The following is a 21,081-nucleotide window of genomic DNA, read 5'->3' as shown; positions in this document are numbered from 1 at the left end:
GACAGTATCTACTTCATAAAGTTGTTATGAGGACTGAGTTAATAAGCGCAACATGCTTAGAATAGTCTGGCATACTGTGAGCATTCCAGTTGCAGCAATGGTGATGACAGTTGCTCCTACCACCATTACTATATGCCAGGCTCTGGGCTAGAATAAAAATTAAAACAGACACGGTCTCTGCCTTGTTGAGTTTATCATGTAGTGTCTGATCACAAACTCTAGCACCTACCAGGCCAGTCAGGGCACTCACAGTGTGAGAAGTGGGGACGGGACTGCGGTGCCTGGAGACCCCAGGCCGGGCTGGAGCGGGCAGGGGCAGTGTGGCCCAGCAGGTTGTTGCCTTCGGGCTTTGAGACTTGTGGTTGCTAAATCCTGCTTTTCAAGAGAAGTTAGAAATTTGGGTTATTATGTGAAATCTCCCAGCTTACAAGCACGGACAGTGAATGTCAATTTAAAAACGATTGCTTTATGGGCTACGGACAACTGCTGTCTGAATGGTTCCTGGAAGTGCTATTTTACAACTTCTGTACGTGCCAGCTGTTACAGCCCCAATTCTCCACGTTTTGGGGAGCAGCTCATACCAGCTGTGGGCAAAGATCACTTGTCAGTCAATCTGTAATTTTTGGCTTCTCAATGAAATGCACAGAATTTGTGTTAAGTTGGGAGTTGGCAGGGCAGGACTGAATGTTGGGGACTATCTCGTTAGTGACCACAGAGGCAGAGGCACGAAACGGGCTGGTGAGGAGGACGGCTGCGGCCAAGTGACAAGGAATTAAGACAATTACCTTTTGCCAGAGAACACAAGGACACTGTAGAGCACAGATAGGTGAAGAGTTTAACACAATTTATTTTATGCTTAAATAATCGACTAGGTCATCCAGTGTATGGTTTCTCATACATATGTCATTAGAGCTATGTGTCAATAAATGCTGATTTTATATGAATATAATCAACAAATTAAAGAATTTCACCAAAACCCAAATAAAAATGCCCTTTAAAACACAGCAGCCTTATTAACCTAATATGACATGGCTAGAATGGTTACAAATGATTGGCTTACTGAAAGGTGTCTACATCTTACAGCCAGTACACGATACAGGAATAAGTTTACAGCGTGCTGCCATTCTACTAGCTAAGAATTTCTGTGCAGTCCACTGAAAATACCCCTGCCAGGGGCCTCTGATGAGCACCGTCCACCTCCAAAGCGGCAAGCATTACCCTTTTAAGCAGTACCAGCACCCCCCTCCCCCAAAGCAACTACCGTATAGGTTATTTTTTTTTTCATTTTTAGGTCATTTCATTGAAAAATTGGCAATAGCAACAAATATTAGATGAAGGGCTTTGTGTTTACAGATAAAATCTTCTGTGTTGCAGTATACTGTAGTGTTTGCAAAATTGGAAAAGATTTAATCAAAATAAGGTGATACACATGCATCAAAATATTAGTATTCTGAAGAAAAAATTTTTTCACAGAACTACAGAATTCCTCATTTTGGGAATTATTTAAATTTGCAGCAGATTTTAAAGATTTGTTTTTTTAAAATCAAGCTAGCAGTTTTGCGTATACAAACATTATAATTGCTAATATACAAGAATCGGTGAAGATCCCCCTACCCATAACCCCTCCTCCTTCTTTTGGGGTGAAGTCACTTGAGACCCCCGTTATGTTAAATGCATCTGCAATATTCTCTTTGTGTTCTAAGAGGTGGTGCCTTATTGACATTTATTCCATTTTTCTGTTAGAATTTATACAGTGTTATTATTTACAGCAAAACTATAGATGTTTTAAAAAAGAAACAAATAGTGTTTATACCCTGACAGTTTGGGTCCAAGAAAAATAAGGCGAGCTGTTGTGGATTTAGTAATTTTAGTGTTTCTCCGTGATTTGATCATTCCATCTCCTTCTGTCTCTTCTGGCGGCAGGAATTTCTTCCTTTTGTAAATGACACCAAATTACTTGAGATAAACTGTTAACAGCATGGCTTCTCGTATATACACTGCATTGCAAATTGCACACGTGCCAATCCCGGGAATGAAAGTGAATTTTCATGCTCTGTAAATTGGCTCATGCTAAATTAAAATGTGGGTGGTTTTCTTTTCCTTTTTTTTCTTTTTGCATAAAAAAAAAATCATGCCATTAATGTGTGGAAGCAGCAAACACACACACCCTTCTCCGTAAATTTTTACTTCCTGCTGACTTATCTTCCATGAATTTCTCAATACTGGCAATAAAAACAATATGATCCTGTGGATAGAGAAACAATAGGTGGTGAGTTTAGCTTTTTTCCCCCCTTCCTTTTATTTATTTATTTATTTATTTTAAAGAACTTGCCAAAATCTTCCTTGCCATTCAGCAGAAAAGCCTCAGAGAATGGGGGCCCTCGACTTCCTAATGGGGTGGTTTAACATACTTTTGACTGAGGCGATTTGCTAGATGCCTCAGAGCGCAAAGCCCTGAAGTGTGCTAGAAAGCTCTTTGAAGGCAATGAGCTTCTCTGGGTGACCCTGTCCCCTCCACAGAACATTGTCTCCCATATTAGGGGTTTCAGGGATTGAGTCAGAAAGACCCTCTTCTAGTTCTGAAGTCTCTGATGCTCAGGTCACTCACTCAGGTACTGGGGAAAGCCATTTGCAGACCTCTGGGCCTCAGTCTTATCTGTGAAGTAAGGAGGCTGACAAAGGTGCTCTGAGATTTCCATCAAAATGTCTGGGGTCTTCAAGGGCACACTGGGCCAGGGATATGGAGTCAGGATGGAGCATCTCGGTCATGCCTCTCTGTTTTATAATAAGCCTCTCACCCTGCAAAATGCAGCCTTTCAAAAAGGGAGAACAGTGTCCTTACTTCATTTACTATAAAATTGCTTTTCCATACGCAAATTCAGATTAAAGACTATATTCTGCCATTGCAAAGAATACCTTCCCTTCTCCTGCCTCATGTCAGTCATGACAGGATAAATTAATTTTATTTGAGCTTTTTTATGGAGACTCCACTAAGAACATCTTGTCTTACTGGATAATACCTGCATAAAGTATCAGTGTTTTAGAGCCAGTCTTAATAAGTCAAAATAAATTAACATCCTTTTGTCAGAGGTTTTCATACTCTTGTGCAGTACTGCTCTTGGTAGGAACTCCTCCTCCATAAAACAAAGTTCTTCCTTCGTATGTCCCTTCCTCCTGATCAGTGTGAAAGGGTGACACCTGAATGCCTGCCCGAGAACAAGACATAGCCCCTAGAGAAAAGGCGAGTCAGGCAAGATTAATTTGGGGAACAACCCTGTTCACTCACATACATGCAACAGACTATTTTTGCAGGTCCAGGAGAACCTTTAGAATTCTGCTTCTGTTGGGGCCTAAAAGTGTTCTCAGTGACCTTGAAGTTGTTTACTTACCCCAGACAAGTTTCTTTCCCTTTAGATGGATCACCCAGGCTACCTTGGCTTCTGTAAACATGTTAGTACAGCACTTCCTCTGTCTGCCCCACCATGGTTCTGCCTTCCTTTTTTGTATTAAATGTGGCACTGACCTCCATAACCCAGGTCACTAAAGCTTGGAGCCAAGAATATCCAAGTATCAATTCCTTCTGGGGTGATTTCAACACCTGCCCCACTCCCATGACTCTGCAGAGGTTCCAGAGAAGGAAAGTGACTCATTTGGGCAGACCATGTCCCAGAGAATTTGCTAATCAGAGTAAGAAGATCAGGATGTTCTCACCTCTGCTTTTACCATCTGTTCCTAATCTTCCAGGCTTCTCAGATGGTCCTATGGTAATGTTACCCTGGTGATCTCACTTTGTTTTCTTAGGGAGAATTCTTAGCAATTTTTTTTCTAATTGACCCTCCCCCCAACTTTTTACAGCTTAACTGATATATAATTTATGTACCATATCATTCATCTATTATATATAGCTTGATAATTTTTAGTAAATGTATATAGATGTGCAGTCATCACTACAGCCCAGTTGAACTTTTTTTGTTTTGCTTCATCTTCCAAAAACCAATCCAGCTTCCCAATTAATCTTGCAATAAGAAGCAAGGTCTTTCTCTTATCACCTCAACGCAAGCGAACATTATCTTTCTAGAGATAGTGGATATGTTTCTATAATTTAAAAAAACTATTACTTATGCCCATTTATATTCAGGTATAATGTGGGTGATAGTTTAAAAAGTTGGGTGTTACTTCCCCTTATAAATCTCTCTTGTTCTTGGTCACGCAATCACGGTGTGTAGGCCCCAACTACACGGGGTGCAGGAAGGTTATTCACTGGACAAAAGCCTATACCAAGTACAGTGTTGCACAAAAAGCATGAGCGCTTTGGCTGACTGGCTGTGGACCTGTTATAAAATATTGACACTCTGTATAAACTGTGATGAGATCGCCATCTGATGGAAAGGTGCAAGGGCAGGATCCATCAGGATGACATTTCAGAAATAGAATTTGAGTCATCTTCTCTTTCTGGGTTTAGATAATGGATCTGAGATAGAAGCATTTGCATTGAGGAATCTATCTGTCCTTGGGTTTTCATGCTTTTCAAACCCAAATGTAGTGGAAAACAAGTCAGAAAACCAATCGTTCCATTTAGTCATTTCACTATACATTTTTAAAATTTTAAGAAACATTTAAAATATAGAAAAACAGCTATTCATGGGATTCTCATGGTTATATTTCAGGTTATATTTCACAGATGAATGTTGTACATTCCATATCACATTTTCAAGTCGGGAATATATTTAGGTTAAAACCAATTTTTCCTCTGTAGGTTCACATACTGGTGGTATTTAGCCCCTAGTGGCTAGCTAAAAAAAACCCCCAACAACAACAGCCACACACACACACACACACACACACACACAGACACACACACAGACACACACACACACCCTTACACCTTTAGCTCTCTGCAGTTCATCCCAATAAACCTTTTCATGCTTAATGCCCATACTCTCCACTGAAAAGCATTGTTTGACAATCTCCACTGTTTCTCAAACTTGGGTACACATTAGAATTATCTGGGGAGATTTAAAAAATCCCAGTGTCCAGGCCACTTCCCATACCAGTTTATTTAGAATTTCTAGGGGTCTTGCCCAGCATCAAACACTTTAAAAACAAAAAACAAAAAAAACCAAAAAAACCTCTGTAGATGATTCCGATGTTCAGCCAAGATTAAGGGCCAGTAATATGTTCTGGAGCAGCACTTCCCAAAGCTTAAAGTGCATACGTATCACCCAGGGATCTTCAAATGTGGATCCTGATCGAGTAGTCAGGGTGAGCCCAGAGATTCTGCGTTTCTAACAAGACTCCCAGGTGATGCTGATACTGCTGGCCCACAGACCACACTTGGAGGATCTAGAGGATCTAGACTACATGCCAGTCATCAACCCGTTGGTTTCCAACTTCCTTTTCTTTGCTCATGATTTCATATCCACCTATAATCCCCTGCTGTCATCTTCATTTATCTCTAACTTCTCTTTACTCTTCAAGTGTGTTTCAAATGCCATCTCCTTGAAAGTGTGGTCTATCTTCTCCCTAGTGAGATCCACCTTTGCAGGCTCTTTTTTTTTTTTTTTTTTTTTTTTAATATTTATTATTTATTTGGCTGTACTGGGTCTTGGTTGTGGTATGCCGGATCTTTAGTTGCAGCATGTGGGCTCTACTTCCCTGACCAGGGCTCAAACCCAGTCCCCCTGCATTGGAAGCGCAGAGTCTTAGCCACTGGACCGCCAGGGAAGTCCCTGTAGGCTTACTCTTACTCATCTTTAAAGACTTAGCTCTGTTACGCCCTAAGGAAAGTCTTTTCTGATATGCCTTCCCTATAGCCCACTGAGAACAGAGAATTTGTTATTCTAGTTCTCTTCCTAACCCACCTCTCTCTTCCCTTTCCTTCTCCTTTTCTCTCTCTCTTCTTAAGGAAGTCATGGGGCTAAAAACATTTTTTCCTAAGCATTAATTCTAACTACTTTATGTAATCATAATAAACTATTGCACCATTTAAAAATAATTCCCAGTTTGTGTAGATTTGTTCTTCAACTAATACCAATAAGTGGGACTTAATTTTTGTTTGTTCTTTTCTGGTGACTTGTGATTAAAAAAAAATCTGAGGTCACAGGGCCAGTTTTAAAAAAAAGAAAAGTAATTACTGGTAAAGTACTGATGTACATGTTGGCTATAGAAGAAAAATATAACCCTAATAAAGTTGTATAGTTAACTTAGTAGTACAACTAATAATGTTGTTGTTATTATTAAATGTTTATGATGTGCCAGGCACTGTTCTAAGGTAGAGCTCATTTAATCCTAATAACAGTGAGGTACATCTCTTCCATTTTACAAATAAGAAAATAGAGCCATACAGCTATTACACTGGTGGCACATTTAGTACATGGGCGAGCCAGAATTGGAAGTCAAGCCACCTGGCTCTAGACCCCTGCTTTTGGTTAATTAGGGATTTTTTTAAAGGGAAAGAAAAATGGAAAACACTACATAAAAACATTATCTACTTCAGATGAATTCTGGAAAATATTCTGGAGGGCAGGGTCCTGAATCTGGAGTGAAGCAATTCAGACCATAGTTCTGACTTCCTGGAAGCAGAATCAGGAGGTCTAGGTTAAAAGCCAAACCTGTCATTTATTAACTATAGCCTCGGCGATTTTGTTCTCTCTCCTTAGTAAAGAGGAATGAGAATACCTGTTTTAGTGATTTCCCAGGGCTACTGTGAGAAACGAGTCATATGAAATAATTGAAAGTGTTCTGAAGTAGAAACCGACGTGACATGCAGAGGACTTCAGTGATGCTGCTGTCCCGACCTCTCCCAGTGTTGTGTCCTAGCACACCTGGCGGCTGCTGCTCTGTCCACTGGCCTCCTGAATCCAGGCTCTTCGGGTGCTAGTCTCGGCTCTTGTCCCACCTCTCTCTTTTTTAAAAATCTATATCATTTTTAAAGAATTGAAGTAGAGTTGATTTACAATCTTGTGTCAGTTTCACGTGTATAGCACAGTGATTCAGTTATATATACATATATATTCTTTTTCAGATTCTTTTCCATTACAGGTTATGACAAGCTATTAAGTAGAGTTCCCTGTGCTATGCAGTAGGTCCTTGTTGTTTACCTATTTTATATACAGTGGTGTGTATATGTTCACCCCAAGCTCCTGATTTATCTCCCTGCCCCCACCTCTTAGCACTACTACTAATAGCTGAATTTACTGAGTGCTTACTATGGGCTTGCCAGTCACTGTTAAGTGATTTACATGGATTCACTCGTTTAATTCTAACAACAACTCTGTGAGATATGTCACTCTTATCCTAATAGAGGTGAGGAAATTAAGGCACAGAAGTTAAATAAGCTGGCTAAGCTTACACAGCTGGTAAGCATGTGATTTACGTTCACTCAGGCCACTTACCACATTAAGATTGCTAGCCCAGATTTCTCTTCCTCATCACTGACAAATATTTAAGGCACTACAGATTGACCTATTTCAGTCCCTAATTTTGTTTTCCTTTTCTTAGATTCTATATTTTTGTTAGTGATTACACACAAGATCACAACCCTCAATCCCTGTATGGAATTAATCTGGTTGTTATACTTCTAAAGTGTTCCTCAAATCTGCCCTCTCCTTTCTATTGTCTCTGCCCAGGATCAGGCCCTCATCCTGTCTCATAACTGAGGTCCTCATGTTCAAACTCTCCTCACCACTAACTCCCTCTCCTACCCCTAGGGTTACCTAAATCCCATCTGCCTGTATTATTCTCCTTCGACAACACTTCCAGTGGTACCTTACTGTCTCTGGGATAAAGGCCAAACTCCTGAGCATAGCACATATCACACTGCCCAGTCTTAAATCCTACCCTTTCTTCAAAAGCCAGTTCAAATATGCACTTCAAGAAGCTTTGCAAGATCTCCTCCATTGGCGTTTACTACATCTTCCAGTGGATTCTCCTAGCGATTTGTTTATATCTTTTATTATAGCTCTATATTTTGATTTGTGTTACTTACTATCATGTTTGCCTCTTGGACTAGACTCTACAGTTATATGCCCTCAAGTGAGTGGTGATGCTGGGGATAATGTCTTTTTCTTAAAATATTTTTTTTTAAATTGAAGGAGAGTTGATTAACAATGTTGTGTTAACAATGTTGTGCTAGATTCAGGTGTACAGCAAAGTGATTTAGTTATATATATATATATATATATATATATATATATTCTTCTTCAGATTCTCTTCCCTTATAGGTTATTACAAAATATTGAGTATAGTTCCCGGTTCTATACAGTAGGTCGTTGTTGGCTATTTTATATGTAGTAGTGTGTATATGTCAATCCCAACCTCCTAATTTGTCCCTCCCCCATCCCCCTTTCCCCTTTGGTAACCATATGCTTGTTTTCTATGTCTGTGAGTCTCTGTCTTGGAAATAAGTTCATTTGTATCTTTTTTTTTTTTTTAAGAGTTAACATATAAGCGATATCATATGATATTTATCGTTCTCTGTCTGGCTTACTTCACTTAATATGATGATCTCTAGGTCCATCCATGTTGCTGCAAATGGCATTATTTCATTCTTCTTTTAATGGCTGAGTAATATTAGGATAATGTCTTCAACGCTGGACTCCCCCGACCACCTACACAGTGTGTGTCACAAACTAAGAAGTAAAGGGGCTCTAAATGTGCATGGTCAGTTATTTACAAAAGCTTATCAGCTAATCTGCATTATAGGAAAGTTTTTTCATCCACTGATACTAAACTGCATGGATTAAAATATTTTGGGTAAAACCAAACAAATATACTAGAGGACCAGGGACACAGGGGAAAAAATGAGCAAGAACCAGCAGAAACAGTCCTGCATTGGGTTCCAATTTAAACTTATTATACACAGAATATGAGAGAACTACATTTATAATGCATAAACTACATTTATAGTGTATAAAGAACTACATTTATAATGCATAAAAAAATGTTTTTTCATAGCATATTCTTTTCTGAAGATATTTCTAAAAGTAAGATTAGAAATATCTTCAGAAAAGAATATGCTATGAAAAAAAATTTTAAAATATATACTAGAGGGCCGAGGCTGAATATGATTATAGATTAGAGGAGCTAGAACAGCTTGGAGATCTCTAGGAAGGAAGAGGTCAGAGGCAACCTTTTACAGCTCTCTATTCCTCTTCACAATGTTGTTCTTTGGGGCTCGATCCTGAGCCCCCTTTGCTCACTTTCACTTTCTCCCTAGGTAATCACACCTATTCTCTGGTGTTCCCTTTCTCTGATATTCAGTATTCACCTCTTTAGTGATAACACGCACATTTTTATACGCCTAGCCCAACCTTTCCTCAAAGCTCCAGACTTGTGTATCGACAAACGCCTGAGGGCTTGATATTCTTCTTAAAACCCATCCTGTTCCTTTTTTTCCACCACCCACCTGCTTACCCTTGAAACCTTGAGTCAAGGCATCATCCTTGACTCAACCCTTCTTCTCCATCCTAACCCCAAGCCATCAGATACTGTTGACTTTCCTAAAACTACTGCCCAGGTCCTAGCCCTGCCACCATGGTGGCTTAGTTGGACTACAGCAATAACCTCCTAGCTCACCTCCTTCAGTTTATTCTTGTTTTCCCTCCAATCCTTCTCTACATAGTTGGTGTGCTTAAAAAAATAAATAAGTAAAACATCAGGTCAGACTCTTGCTTAAAATCTTTCAAAGGCTTCACATTTTTTTAGAATGAAATCCAAATCCTATATTCTGGCCTATGATGATGCATTTCTCACTTCATCATGGGCCTGCCTCACCCCCCACCAGCTCATCAGGCTCTGTTACACTAATCTTCTTTCATTTCCTCAAATGTGTTAGGCCTTTTCCCGCCTCAAGGCTCTTGCACACGTTGTACTCTTTGCTGGAGTCCTCTTCTCCTTCTCCCCATTCTTTACATTGTTGGCACCACCTACGAGGTCTTAGCGTAAATGTCATGACTTCCGAGGGACTTTCCCCAGCCTCCAAGTCTAAATATGTTCCTGTGTTATTCTTCCATTGGATCTTGGACTTTGTATTTTTAGCCCTTAAACAATTCATGTTCCATCTCTTTCCCCCTTGCAGGCTGAGAGATGCAGAAGGGCAGGGGCCGTGGAGGTTTTATTCACCACTGTATATTATTACTAGCCTTTTCACTCTAAACCAGGTGGAAGGTCAAGTCCTTTTTGAAGGCATGAATGAAATGAGTCAACTTTTTGGCCTCAGATAAAGTGTTTCCCCCGGCAAGCTTCGTGCGGTTGCTGCTGCTCTTGGCTTCCATGTGGCTGTGAGATGCTGAGCATTTCCCTAAAAGAGGTTTACAAAACAGCTGTTCCAGTCTTTTCCAACATGCGTCTGGGGTACCTCCGTTGTCACAGCCTCACTGATCAGCTCTCTAATGGTATTTTTGAAGGTTATGGCTATGAAGTTTTGCTTTATTTAAAGAAACAACAAAACCAAAAAACTGAGTATTTTCACTGTGTATTGTATGAAGAAATTTACTACAGTTTGCCTTTGTACATACATTTGATTCAGAATTTGCTTTTAGGTTTCTGATAATCATCAAGTACTATTCAACTATTAATATGAGTAATAGTTAAGAGCTAGGCTCTGGTTAAGTTAAAATTTTATTCTTTTGCTCATTAACTATAGGACCTTGGGTAAGTCATTTAATTCTTCTAAACTTCAGTTTCCTTGTTTATAAAAAAAGAGGTAGTAGTATTTACATTATAGCATTGTTTTGGGGACTATATGAGGTAATGTATGTAATGATCTTACCTAGTACCTGGCATACAGTAATCTTTGATAGAATATGACTCTTATTATTATTATTCATAACTAATTTTAGAAAGACAGCTTAGTGGAACCGGACACTAGGTGAAGTGTCAATAATCTTGAGGCCAAGTCCTAGTTCTTTCAGTCACAGCTGTTTGAAAGAAGAAATGTCAGATGACCTCTCCGAGCTGTAGTATCCTCATCTGTAAAAGGTAGCAGTCAAAATTGGTCTCCTCTTCCTGGAGGCTTGTTTGAAGGATTAAATAAGACAAAAATGTAAACGCACTTTATAAACTATAAATCACTATATATTACGTATAAATTTTATACTTATTTTAAGCCATCAGCTTTTCCCTTACTTTAAAAATAGGATGGCTGTGACTCAATATTAAAGAAAAGCAGGTGTAGGGTTCAGATAGCTCAAAATTCAACTGGTTATAAAATGCAGAATAAAAATTTTGATGTCACTATCTGAGACTCAGTGAAATTGGGCCACATTCCATGTGCTTAGTTGTTCTGTTATTTAAAAAAAAAAAAAAACCAGCAGGGCCATAAGAACTTTCAGTATACTTGCAAATTGATTTTTCCAGAGCACACATTCAGTGTCCTGGAATTCCAGGCAGTCTTCTTGGACTCATTTCCTAAGTTCACTAATGAAAGGCAAATACCACCCTGGAGAGTAAAATGAGGCATGCAGTCAAATCGCTGTTCTTTCCATCTGACACATTAAGTTTGCTTTATGCTGAAGCTATTTTCACATTCATATGAATTCTCCTAGTGAGTTTCTCTCTCCTTTGAGTGGTGTAGCAAGTGAGCCAAGGCCCTGCCAACTGCTTTACAGGGTGGATTATTTATCATTTTAAAGTCTCTTGTAAATTTAGTGACCTAGTCATTTCTGTATTAATTCACTCTAAAGGACCCTGGAAGCATAGCACTGTCATATATTTTTTGGTGTCATTTATTCATAGATATTAGGTATATATTACTCTAGAAAAATGGCTCAGCTGGTGTCGATAACCTTTTTGGTTCTCTCCCACCCAGAGTCTGAGTCTATTACTGAACAAGTTGCTAAACTTTCAGGGGCATACTAAAGCTGACTGAACTCTCTTCTAGTTTTATTTCATTTATCAGAATTGCTTAAACACAGCAATTTAAGACTGCAAAATCATGCTTAGTGTTTTATTAATCTGCTGTATAGCCAAAGCAGTCTTGAGAAAGAAGAACAGAGCTAGAGTTATCATGCTCCCTGACCAGACTATACTACAAAGCTACAGTAATCGAAACAGTATGGAACTGGCACAAAAACAGACACATGGATCAATGGAACAGAATAGAGAGCCCAGAAATAAACCCACACACTTATGCTCAGTTAATCTATGACAAAGCAGGCAAGAATATACAATGGAGAAAAGACAGTCTCTTCAATAAATGATGTTGGTAAAACTGGACAGCTACATGTAAAAGAATAATATTAGAACATTTTCTCACAACATATAAAAAAAAAAAAAACTTAAAAATAGATTACAGACCTAAAAGTAAGACTGGAAACCATAAAAGTCCTAGAAGAAAACATAGAATACCTTTTGACATAAATTGTAGCAATAGTTTTTTGGATCTGTCTCCTAAGGCAAAGGAAACAAAAGCAAAAATAAACAAATGGGACAGAGGAGTGGATAAAGAAGATGTGGTACATATATACAATGGAATATTACTCAGCCATTAAAAAATGAAATTCTGGCATTTTCAACAACATGGATGGACCTGGAGGGTATTATGCTTAGTGAAAGAAGTCAGAGAAAGATAAATACTCTGTTATTACTTATATGTCGAATCTAAAAAAATACCCAAATGAATATGACAAAACAGAAATAGACTCACAGATATAGAGAACAAACCAGTGGTTAACCAGTGGGGAGAGGGAAGGCAGGAGGGGCAAGACATGGGTAGGGGATTGAGAGGTACAAACTACTATGTATAAAATAAATAAGCTACAAGGATATATTGTATAGCACAGGGAAATATAGCCAATATTTTATAACAACTTTAAATGGAGTATAATCTATAAAAATTTTGAATCACTGTGTTGTACATCTGAAACTAATATTATAAATCATCTACACCTCAATTAAAAAAAATCTTGTATATGTCTTTTACCAGATTCAGCTGTTAGACACGCATAAATGGGTGGGTTCATTCTAGATATTGCCACACTGATGTCATCCTTAATTTTCTCATCTCTCACCCTTGTCATCTGACAAAAAGCAATTCATGTCGCTATCTCTCTATTCAGCCTACCTCTTACCATCCTTACTGCCCAAGCCAGCATCTTCAGTAGTTTAATAGGTTTTTGCTCATCCATTATTGCCACCTCCAATTCATTCTGTGCCCTGCAACTAGAGTGTGTGATGAGAACCTAAACTTTTAGTGAAAAGAGGCTTATGAGGCCCGGATATTCCGATTTTTCCTACCTCTCCAGACACAATGACAAAACCTTCTGCAAGCTACACTGACCTGTTCTCCTTTCTTGTTTCTTCCCAGTTCTGGCCTTTGCAGAACGCTAGAGCCTGTGCCTAGGAGGCTACCCCAAACACCATCAAATTTCCTCCCCTTCACCCAGATGAATCCTGTTCATCCTTTGAAACTAAGCTCAAGCATCATTTTCTTAAGGAAACCTTCCCTGTCACCCTCAGACCAGGTCAAATCTCCAGTTAACAGGGTTGAGTGTGTGGGCTCCAGAGGCAGCCTGTTAGGGTTTGTATCCTGTTTCTGCCACTTTTTATTTAGGTGACCTTGGACAATTTGGGGCCTGTTAAATGGGGATGAGAGAGGCACCGATCCAAGAGAATTAAATGAAGAGTACACCTGAAACACTGGAAGAGTATGGATAGCAAATGCTGTTATTTCCAGAGCACTCTGCAGTTCTTAGGAGTTTTCTCAATGCCTTAAATACTGAAGTGACTGACTACCGTTAAATCTCCAAAACGTAAGGTCAGCGAGGGCCAGTACCTCCCTAGTGTTGTTTGCCGATGATTTCCCAGTGCCTAGGCAAAAAGCGTCACAGAGAGGAAGTGAAATAAATCTTTAAGTGAATAAATAAAGAATAAGTTGTTTTTGGAGGTGGAGGGATTAAGAATTTCTTTGGGCCTTAGTTACAGTTACCTTGCATACAAAATTTGGGGCAGTGAGACTCCGTGATTTCTCAGTTCCTTACAGCAGCACTCCAAGTACCAGGATTCTGGTAACTGGGGAACAGCAGGTGAGTGAAAGTGGAAACTGGGATCTGTTTGCTCTTTGTTACCTGGGGCTAGGAGAGCTGTTGGTGAGCGGCCCTAAAGGACTCATCCTGCTTTATCTCACAGACTTACACAGAGCTTTTCAAAGCTCTATCTGCTTTTTCACCCCAAATGGGCTTTTGAATTGTAGCTACACAGAAAGAAACAGCACAAAGTTCAGAAAACAGTGTTAAAGGAAAATACCCTTCTCCATGAAGAAAAGTTCAGACAACCTTAAACAAAGCTCACTAAACATTTTAACTTAGAAAACACAGTAGTGCCATTAACCTCCTATTTAATTTGCTTTGGTTTATACAAAATATATGAAGTAGTATATAGGGATTTTGCTCATTTCATTTAAACTTGGCAACCACTGTATTTCAACCAAAATTATATTCTTAGATGCTGTTGTGGTAAAATGGTGAAAAGCTGGTCAATACAAATCTCCAAATACATTTGTATGAACGGTTTGTTGCCAAATAGTCTTCCTGTTAGAGTGAATAATGCTACTGCACTTCATACCGAGCCTCCGCTCTTAAGAGGAGACTCAACGATCACTATTTACATTTGCTTCTGAAACCATATTTAAATTCCTAATATGTGAAGAGAAGGTTTATGGACTGTCAGCTAGAGGCCATAGTTTTCGTGTGCAGATGGACGTGTACATGAACATGAAAACGACCACCAACTGCTCGTTGGATATTCAAAGCTGCGATGCAGTGAAAAAGAGAGGAAGGGGGTGGCGGGGGCATGGAATCACTTATTTGGTGAAATTAGAAGTTTCACAGGAAGTTACGTCTCACTGTTGTTGAAAAGAGCACACTTACCACCTTGACTGACCATGTACTGTTATGAGTGACTCTTCTTTTCCACGTGCCGGATTTCTTTCTTCGTCTTCATCTTATAACCTTCTCCCTGCTTTAAAAGGAATGTACACGTTAAGATGTCATGGTGAAAGGGTTTTCGTTAAAAAGCAGTTTCCATTCTGGTCCCTTGAGGCTGGATTAGGATAAGCGAAACACAGTTTCAAGTGCTTTGTCACTTCACGTCCCCAAATATAATCTATTTGCCTCAACCACACGGCTCATCAGCATCAGGGCGAGCGAGAGAGCGCCGTCAGAAGGCATACGTTACTGTACTTCACAATAATTCAGTAGGTTAGTGATCAAACAACTGGACAGCCTGTCTAGTTCCTGTGAAGCTAGAAGAAATCATCACTAAAACTCTCAAGGCACTCAAACCCCAATTATAAAAATATTAGTAAGTTATAATTTATGCCTTTTTAAGCCAGCAGAATGTTAACTAATCTGTTGTAATGAGACTGAAATTTCTCAGTAAAGCACTAATCATGAACTGAAGACCATGGAAATGCTGTTGAGCTGAGAGACTTTATCTTTTTTAATTTGTGGAATTACCAAGCCCGTCCTCTTACTCCAGACCAAGCAGGCATCCCTTTTCCGTAAAATAAGACCTGTCTTCACCAAGCACCAAGGACACACTTCTCTGGGAGCAAAGTGGTTGCACAAATACTCAGCTTTTACCCTATTTATAATGGAAAACACAGTAGCCTTTCCAATTTTCTGATTTACTCCTTCTGAGAAATTTTCAGTTTACTTTTTTCTTATGTAAACACAGGCTATTGAAGTTTCTGTTTTTTAAATGAAAAGGGTAAAGGTCTGAGAAAGGGAAAGAAATGAAAAATAACCAGAGATGTTTTCTCTGGGAGCTAGAGATTCATTTGCTGAGTTACACTGCTCAGTGATGATTTTAGTTCTTTAACTGGCACATTGGAAATGGGCTGTTATTAACCCAGAGAGGAGAATCCTCCTCAGGTTAAGATGGGGGAATTCATATTTCCCTGTAGAATATACTGGAAAGAGGAAATGTATAGATTAGATGTAAGGATTTTGAGACGAGCTTTTTGTCATTCTAACTTTTAATTAAACCCTGTGCATTTGCTGGAAACAAGTGCTCTCTATCTGGGTCCCAAGTAGGCACTGGGCTGCAGGTAAAGCACTGGGCAGGGGTGGGGCATGGCCGAGGGGTTTGGTGGTGGTAGAGGGTTTTTAATTTTGTCTCCCATGCTCGAACCGGCATGTTCCAACCTCCATAAATGAAATGATCTCTGTGAAAACTCTGAAGATAGTAAGAGTATATACTGTTAAAGAATGTTAGGAAGGAAAATCTTTTTCTTTGACCCTGATCAAATGCACAAGATGTCAAAAGCAGCAAATGCTTCAAGCTGCCACACTGCAGATGCCAGCCTGTTAGCAGCCTATTCTAGAGAGTTCACAAAGCTTTTATGCTCTACTTTCTTTTTGACAGTCCCTCTCCATTACCACGTCATCATATTTTCTCTCTTGTGGGATAACAATTCGTCTTAATACTTTCCGAGTGATCTGTAGGAAGCAATAGTGAAAAGAAGAGATTTTCCTGTTTTCTATTTTAAGAGGTGACACTACAGCAAACAAATAGTAGAAAATCTAAACCCCAAGAGAAGCATGAAATCCCAGTGATGATTACTTTTCTGGTGATGAGGTTGCCTTCTTCATCAGTAAACTGCTCTTCTGTGACAGATTCACCAGGAATGTTTTTTGCTTCCTCTCCCTAAAGGATGTGGCATAGAGATTAGCAACATACTAGATGGATAGATCTCCACATCAGTCCATACACCACACACATGCTCTGTGGAATTTTAGAAAAAGAAAGTATAAACTCTACTTGCAATTCCAGGGCAAGGGGAAAAGGCTGACTCCATGGATGGTTATTTAGCAGTCAACAACATTAAAAGCATTAAACCTCAAGTATGCCCAAGAATGATGGTTAGCAACAAACTCCAAGAAGGAAGAATTTGAAAATATGTGATCACAGAATACAGTTATACATAGATAGACAAACAAAAAGGTTTCATTTGTTGAAAAAAGATTTAGCTAACGATTAGAGCTCTAATTAGATCATTTCACTTTGAATAATGTTTCTTCATTAGTCCTAGGAAATCTCTCATTTTGGTGGCTTTCCTTTTGTCTGATTTGAATTGAGGTAGCACCTTAGTTGGGGTGTTAATCACCCTTTGTTAGTTTGTTAAATTTAAAAATTCCTTTACTAAAGGCAATATTTTTTCAAATACTATGAGAAAAGTTCAGGGTACAGAGAAAACCTTATTTCTTTTTTTCAGACTGAGCCTTTCATAAGTTGTAAATGAGAATAATTAATGTCTGATGAAGTACATAGTTTCAGAATATTATCAAGTGAATGAGTCTTATGTGATGACTGATTAATTACTAAAGGAATGTAAGACTACAGCCTTTCAGTTAGTGACTGCTATCTGATTTAGAAGGGGAAACTGTCAAGGATCTTCCTCTGGTGAGTTAACAAAAAAATGGGATAAATTCTTAACTTGCCAAGGTGGCATCATACTTTCCTGCTAATAGGCAGGTCAGTAGATTTAGATGGCTCCTTAATGTCTATTAGCTCTATGATTGTATGGTAAGAAAAACCACTCAGAGAGCAAACATAGGGCTGTATTTGTAACACATTACCTTCTTCACTGGTGTCAACTTTAGGTCAGTCTCACTTACAGTTTTGGGGAACAAGGACAAACATCTTAAGTGCAGACCCATTCTAGAGACCTACTGACTTGTTAGTCATACTTCTTTTGTTGAAGAGGTGACCTGTACAGTGCTATAGTACTGTGTACTGTAGTTATTGTACACATGTAGGTTTTTTAGGAAAAATGGCAGATCACAAAGAAGACAGCTGCATTTCTGGGAGAGCCAGGATTCTAACCCTTTCAGTGTTATTGTCATGGGAAAGGTAGTAGCTCTGTTAATTTTGTCAGTGCCAGCCAATGGTGAGAAAATTCTATGATTGTTTTATGTCACAACCAGTAGAAAGGCAGTTGTGGTTTAACAACTGGTTTAATAAGAGTGGTTATTAAACAGTTGTTATTAAACAAACAGTGGTTTAATAACTGGTTTAATAACTGGTTGTGGGGGCTTCCCTGGTGGCGCAGTGGTTGAGAATCTGCCTGCCAATGCAGGGGACACGGGTTCGAGCCCTGGTCTGGGAGGATCCCACATGCCGCGGAGCAACTAGGCCCGTGAGCCACAATTACTGAGCCTGCGCGTCTGGAGCCTGTGCTCCGCAACAAGAGAGGCCGTGATAATGAGAGGCCCGCGCACCGCGATGAAGAGTGGCCCCACTTGCCGCAACTAGAGAAAGCCCTCGCACAGAAACGAAGACCCAACACAGCCATAAATTAAAAAATAAATAAATAAATAAAAAATAACTGGTTGTGGTTTAATAACAGTAGAGACTGAAACACTACCTTGTTTTGCTAACAAAATTCTGTTTTTACTCTTTTTTCTTTCTACAAAGTGACTTTGTATTCTTATAGATTGTGGGCTCATAGGTCATGGGTGGGATATTTGACTCATTTTACCTCACTGTGGTATAAAGGTGAGATGAAAATAAAACACGATGTTTCTTGCTGCTCATGCTTGCTTCAAGGTTCACCTTGAACCTTGCTTATGATTAGTTTCAATTAGCACAGTTAAGCGAGGGAAGGAAATTGGAAAAATGTAGAGGTCTCCTGCCTGAATGCACTAAAATCTGCAACAAGTTCTTATGGGAGTGTTATTTATGTTTCCTATGGTTGATTTCATATATCTGGAAAAAAAACAGTTTCATTTTATTTTACAAGTAAAGGCTTAAAGACAGCAGAAAAGCCAAAAAAAGGGTCATGAAAAGTTTCACTATAGTTTAAACATGTATAAGTGAGATATGTTTGAACTAACTCTTGCACATGTCTAGCTCTTTGAGTGTTAAGACAATTCCAGGATCCCAGGAAAATCCATTAAAATAGCATACTATTACGTATGTTATAAATTGACCCTTTAGTGGGGAAAGATGCCAATTAATTTGCAGACAGTCTCTGAAATGTGAAGTAGGTATATTTATAAGCATAGCGAATACATTTAAGTACATTGATTTATATTAATAGCCTTAGAAAAAAGCAAAGCCCTAGTTATAAATAACAAGCCATATAGGTTGTTGAGATCTGCTGTGGTATGTGGGCATTTTCATTATTTCCTACTGAAAATTCATACTGCTTATGTATAATTAAAGGTGAAGATACTTCTCTTAGTCTTAAATGGGCACTAACTGTAGTCAACTAGTGCTTTACATAAGGTCAAAATAAGATATATGATTATGTAGAAACTCACTAAACTGAGGGAGTGGATTAGATAGTAGTTGACTGGATAGATAGGAAAGTTAGTAAGGAGTCACAAAATACATTAAAAAAAATTTCATCCATTTTTAATTCTGTCAGGTACATTGGAGATCCGGTGTTACCAAGGAGAGGTCTTTAGGGCCTCTCTTTAATGAGAGAAAATAATCTCTAATTAGTTTCTAAGGTTCTTGAAAACCTTTGTACTTTTAAGTAAATAAAATTTCCCCGCTAGTTTTGGTGATGGCATTATTTTTGGCAACACCTACCCGCACTTTTTTTCTTTCCTATTTCAAAGGAAAATTACAGCACGTATGGTGTCACAGTATCATTCCTGGTGGCCACCTTTGTGAAGACTACTGTGCTTTCCTTTGGACCCCTGCTGGAAACATTGCATTTTATAATTTTTATTCCTCTCTCCTTCTTGAATAAAATGAAAAAATAACAACATGAAATGTACCAATTTGCTTTGATGTATACAACATTAAAACTTGAACTTTCAAAAAAATGAGATGAGAGAAACTATATACGTAAACTTAGCAAATTACTAAGCAATATGTATTCTGAGAAACCCACTTGCTGGGGATGTATGTGTATATGTATATAGCACATGTATATTCTATATACACATACATATTGGTATATGTATATAAAACGATCTGAAGCTTGTGAACAATGGTTACCTTGTTCCATTGTTCCAGAACAATGGTTATCTGAAGCTTGTGGACAATGGGAAGTGGAATGGATAGATTGAACTTTTTGTACTTTTGAGTTGTTTGATGGGGGGAAACATACATGTAAACCCTTATTTTGAAAGTCAGTAAAAAAGCTCAAAAGTAGAAATAAAAATATAGTTGAACTATATAGTAAAAATTCAGTTATTTGAATCTAAACAAACTTCACAATGGTTTAGTTGGTTTAAAGTTTTTACCTTTGTAATCACTGCATTTGCTAAGCAAATAATGTAAACAAGCTCATAGGGACTGGTCAATTTAAACTGCTTCCAAGCATTTGAAACCACTGTGATATTATCATATTATATAGAAATAAATGAATATGCTTATAAAATTTAAAAATCCCAAAACAAATGGGAGAGTTTGTTAACTTGACTCATTTCTTAAGGACTTGAAAATATTAAATGTAAAAATATAAAAACATAAAAAAGAATGAATCCACATGTGAAATTAAAGAGAAAAATCATAAAATTCTACTTTCACTCCACTTATTATACTAATTGAATGGCTAAGAACACAGATTTGCCTAGACTTGTGATAATGGAATCCTGAATATATCTACTGCTTTCATTGACACTTCCTGGCCAAAGCTAGCTCTGGGAAGGATGGAACAACCACCAAATAGTTTTCCGCTCTAGGATTCTAAGTGCTAGGGGAATTACTATGGCTGGTTCAGTGCAAGGTTGGACAGCCTCCATGAAGTAGGTCAAATTCCTAGCATTCTGGCCCCATCAAATAGTTTCCAGGAAAGATAGCTCAATGCTGCCTTCTTCTGTGCCACCGGAAAAGTCTAAATGGCCAAGTGCCTAATTTAGTTTAGGAAAAGTTATTCCTTTTTAATTTGTTCTGGACAAGAAGGAATACGGTATTGTGGAAAACGCAGGTAGAAGGCACTTCTCTAGAGGATCAGGGGTTAGGTTCTGGTCTCAGAACTGTTACCACCCAGCTGTGTGGTTTTGGGTAAATCAATTCATCTCCGATCCTTGGTTTTTGTCATCTAGGAAAAGAAGTAATTTTAGTCTCAATGACTCCTTTAGGTCCTAACATTCTCATTTTATGTGTTTTGACAAAGATGGA

General features: G+C 38.6%; 1 protein-coding gene across 10 annotated transcripts in view; it reads right to left on the bottom strand.

The window, feature by feature from the left end:
- Positions 1 to 827: 827 nt before the first annotated feature.
- Positions 828 to 21,081, bottom strand: part of ANK3 (ankyrin 3) — a 685,538-nt gene continuing 665,284 nt past the window's right edge. For 6 of the 10 annotated variants that reach the window (XM_061181623.1, XM_061181653.1, XM_061181676.1 and 3 more), the window contains 3 exons: positions 16,564 to 16,647; positions 14,868 to 14,958; positions 828 to 2,245 (listed from right to left, as the gene is read on the bottom strand). In XM_061181623.1, the coding sequence (XP_061037606.1) occupies positions 14,890 to 14,958; positions 16,564 to 16,647 (153 nt within the window). In that variant the 3' untranslated portion in view covers positions 828 to 2,245; positions 14,868 to 14,889. The remainder of the gene's footprint in view (positions 2,246 to 14,867; positions 14,959 to 16,563; positions 16,648 to 21,081) is intronic. The other 4 variants (XM_061181663.1, XM_061181614.1, XM_061181671.1 and 1 more) reach the window with 1 other exon arrangement.

This window comes from Eubalaena glacialis, chromosome 1 (assembly GCF_028564815.1).
Source record: "Eubalaena glacialis isolate mEubGla1 chromosome 1, mEubGla1.1.hap2.+ XY, whole genome shotgun sequence".
NCBI classification, from domain to species: domain Eukaryota; kingdom Metazoa; phylum Chordata; class Mammalia; order Artiodactyla; family Balaenidae; genus Eubalaena; species Eubalaena glacialis.
The sequence above is the reverse complement of the archived record's forward strand: the minus strand, read 5'-3'. Positions and strand labels throughout refer to the sequence as shown.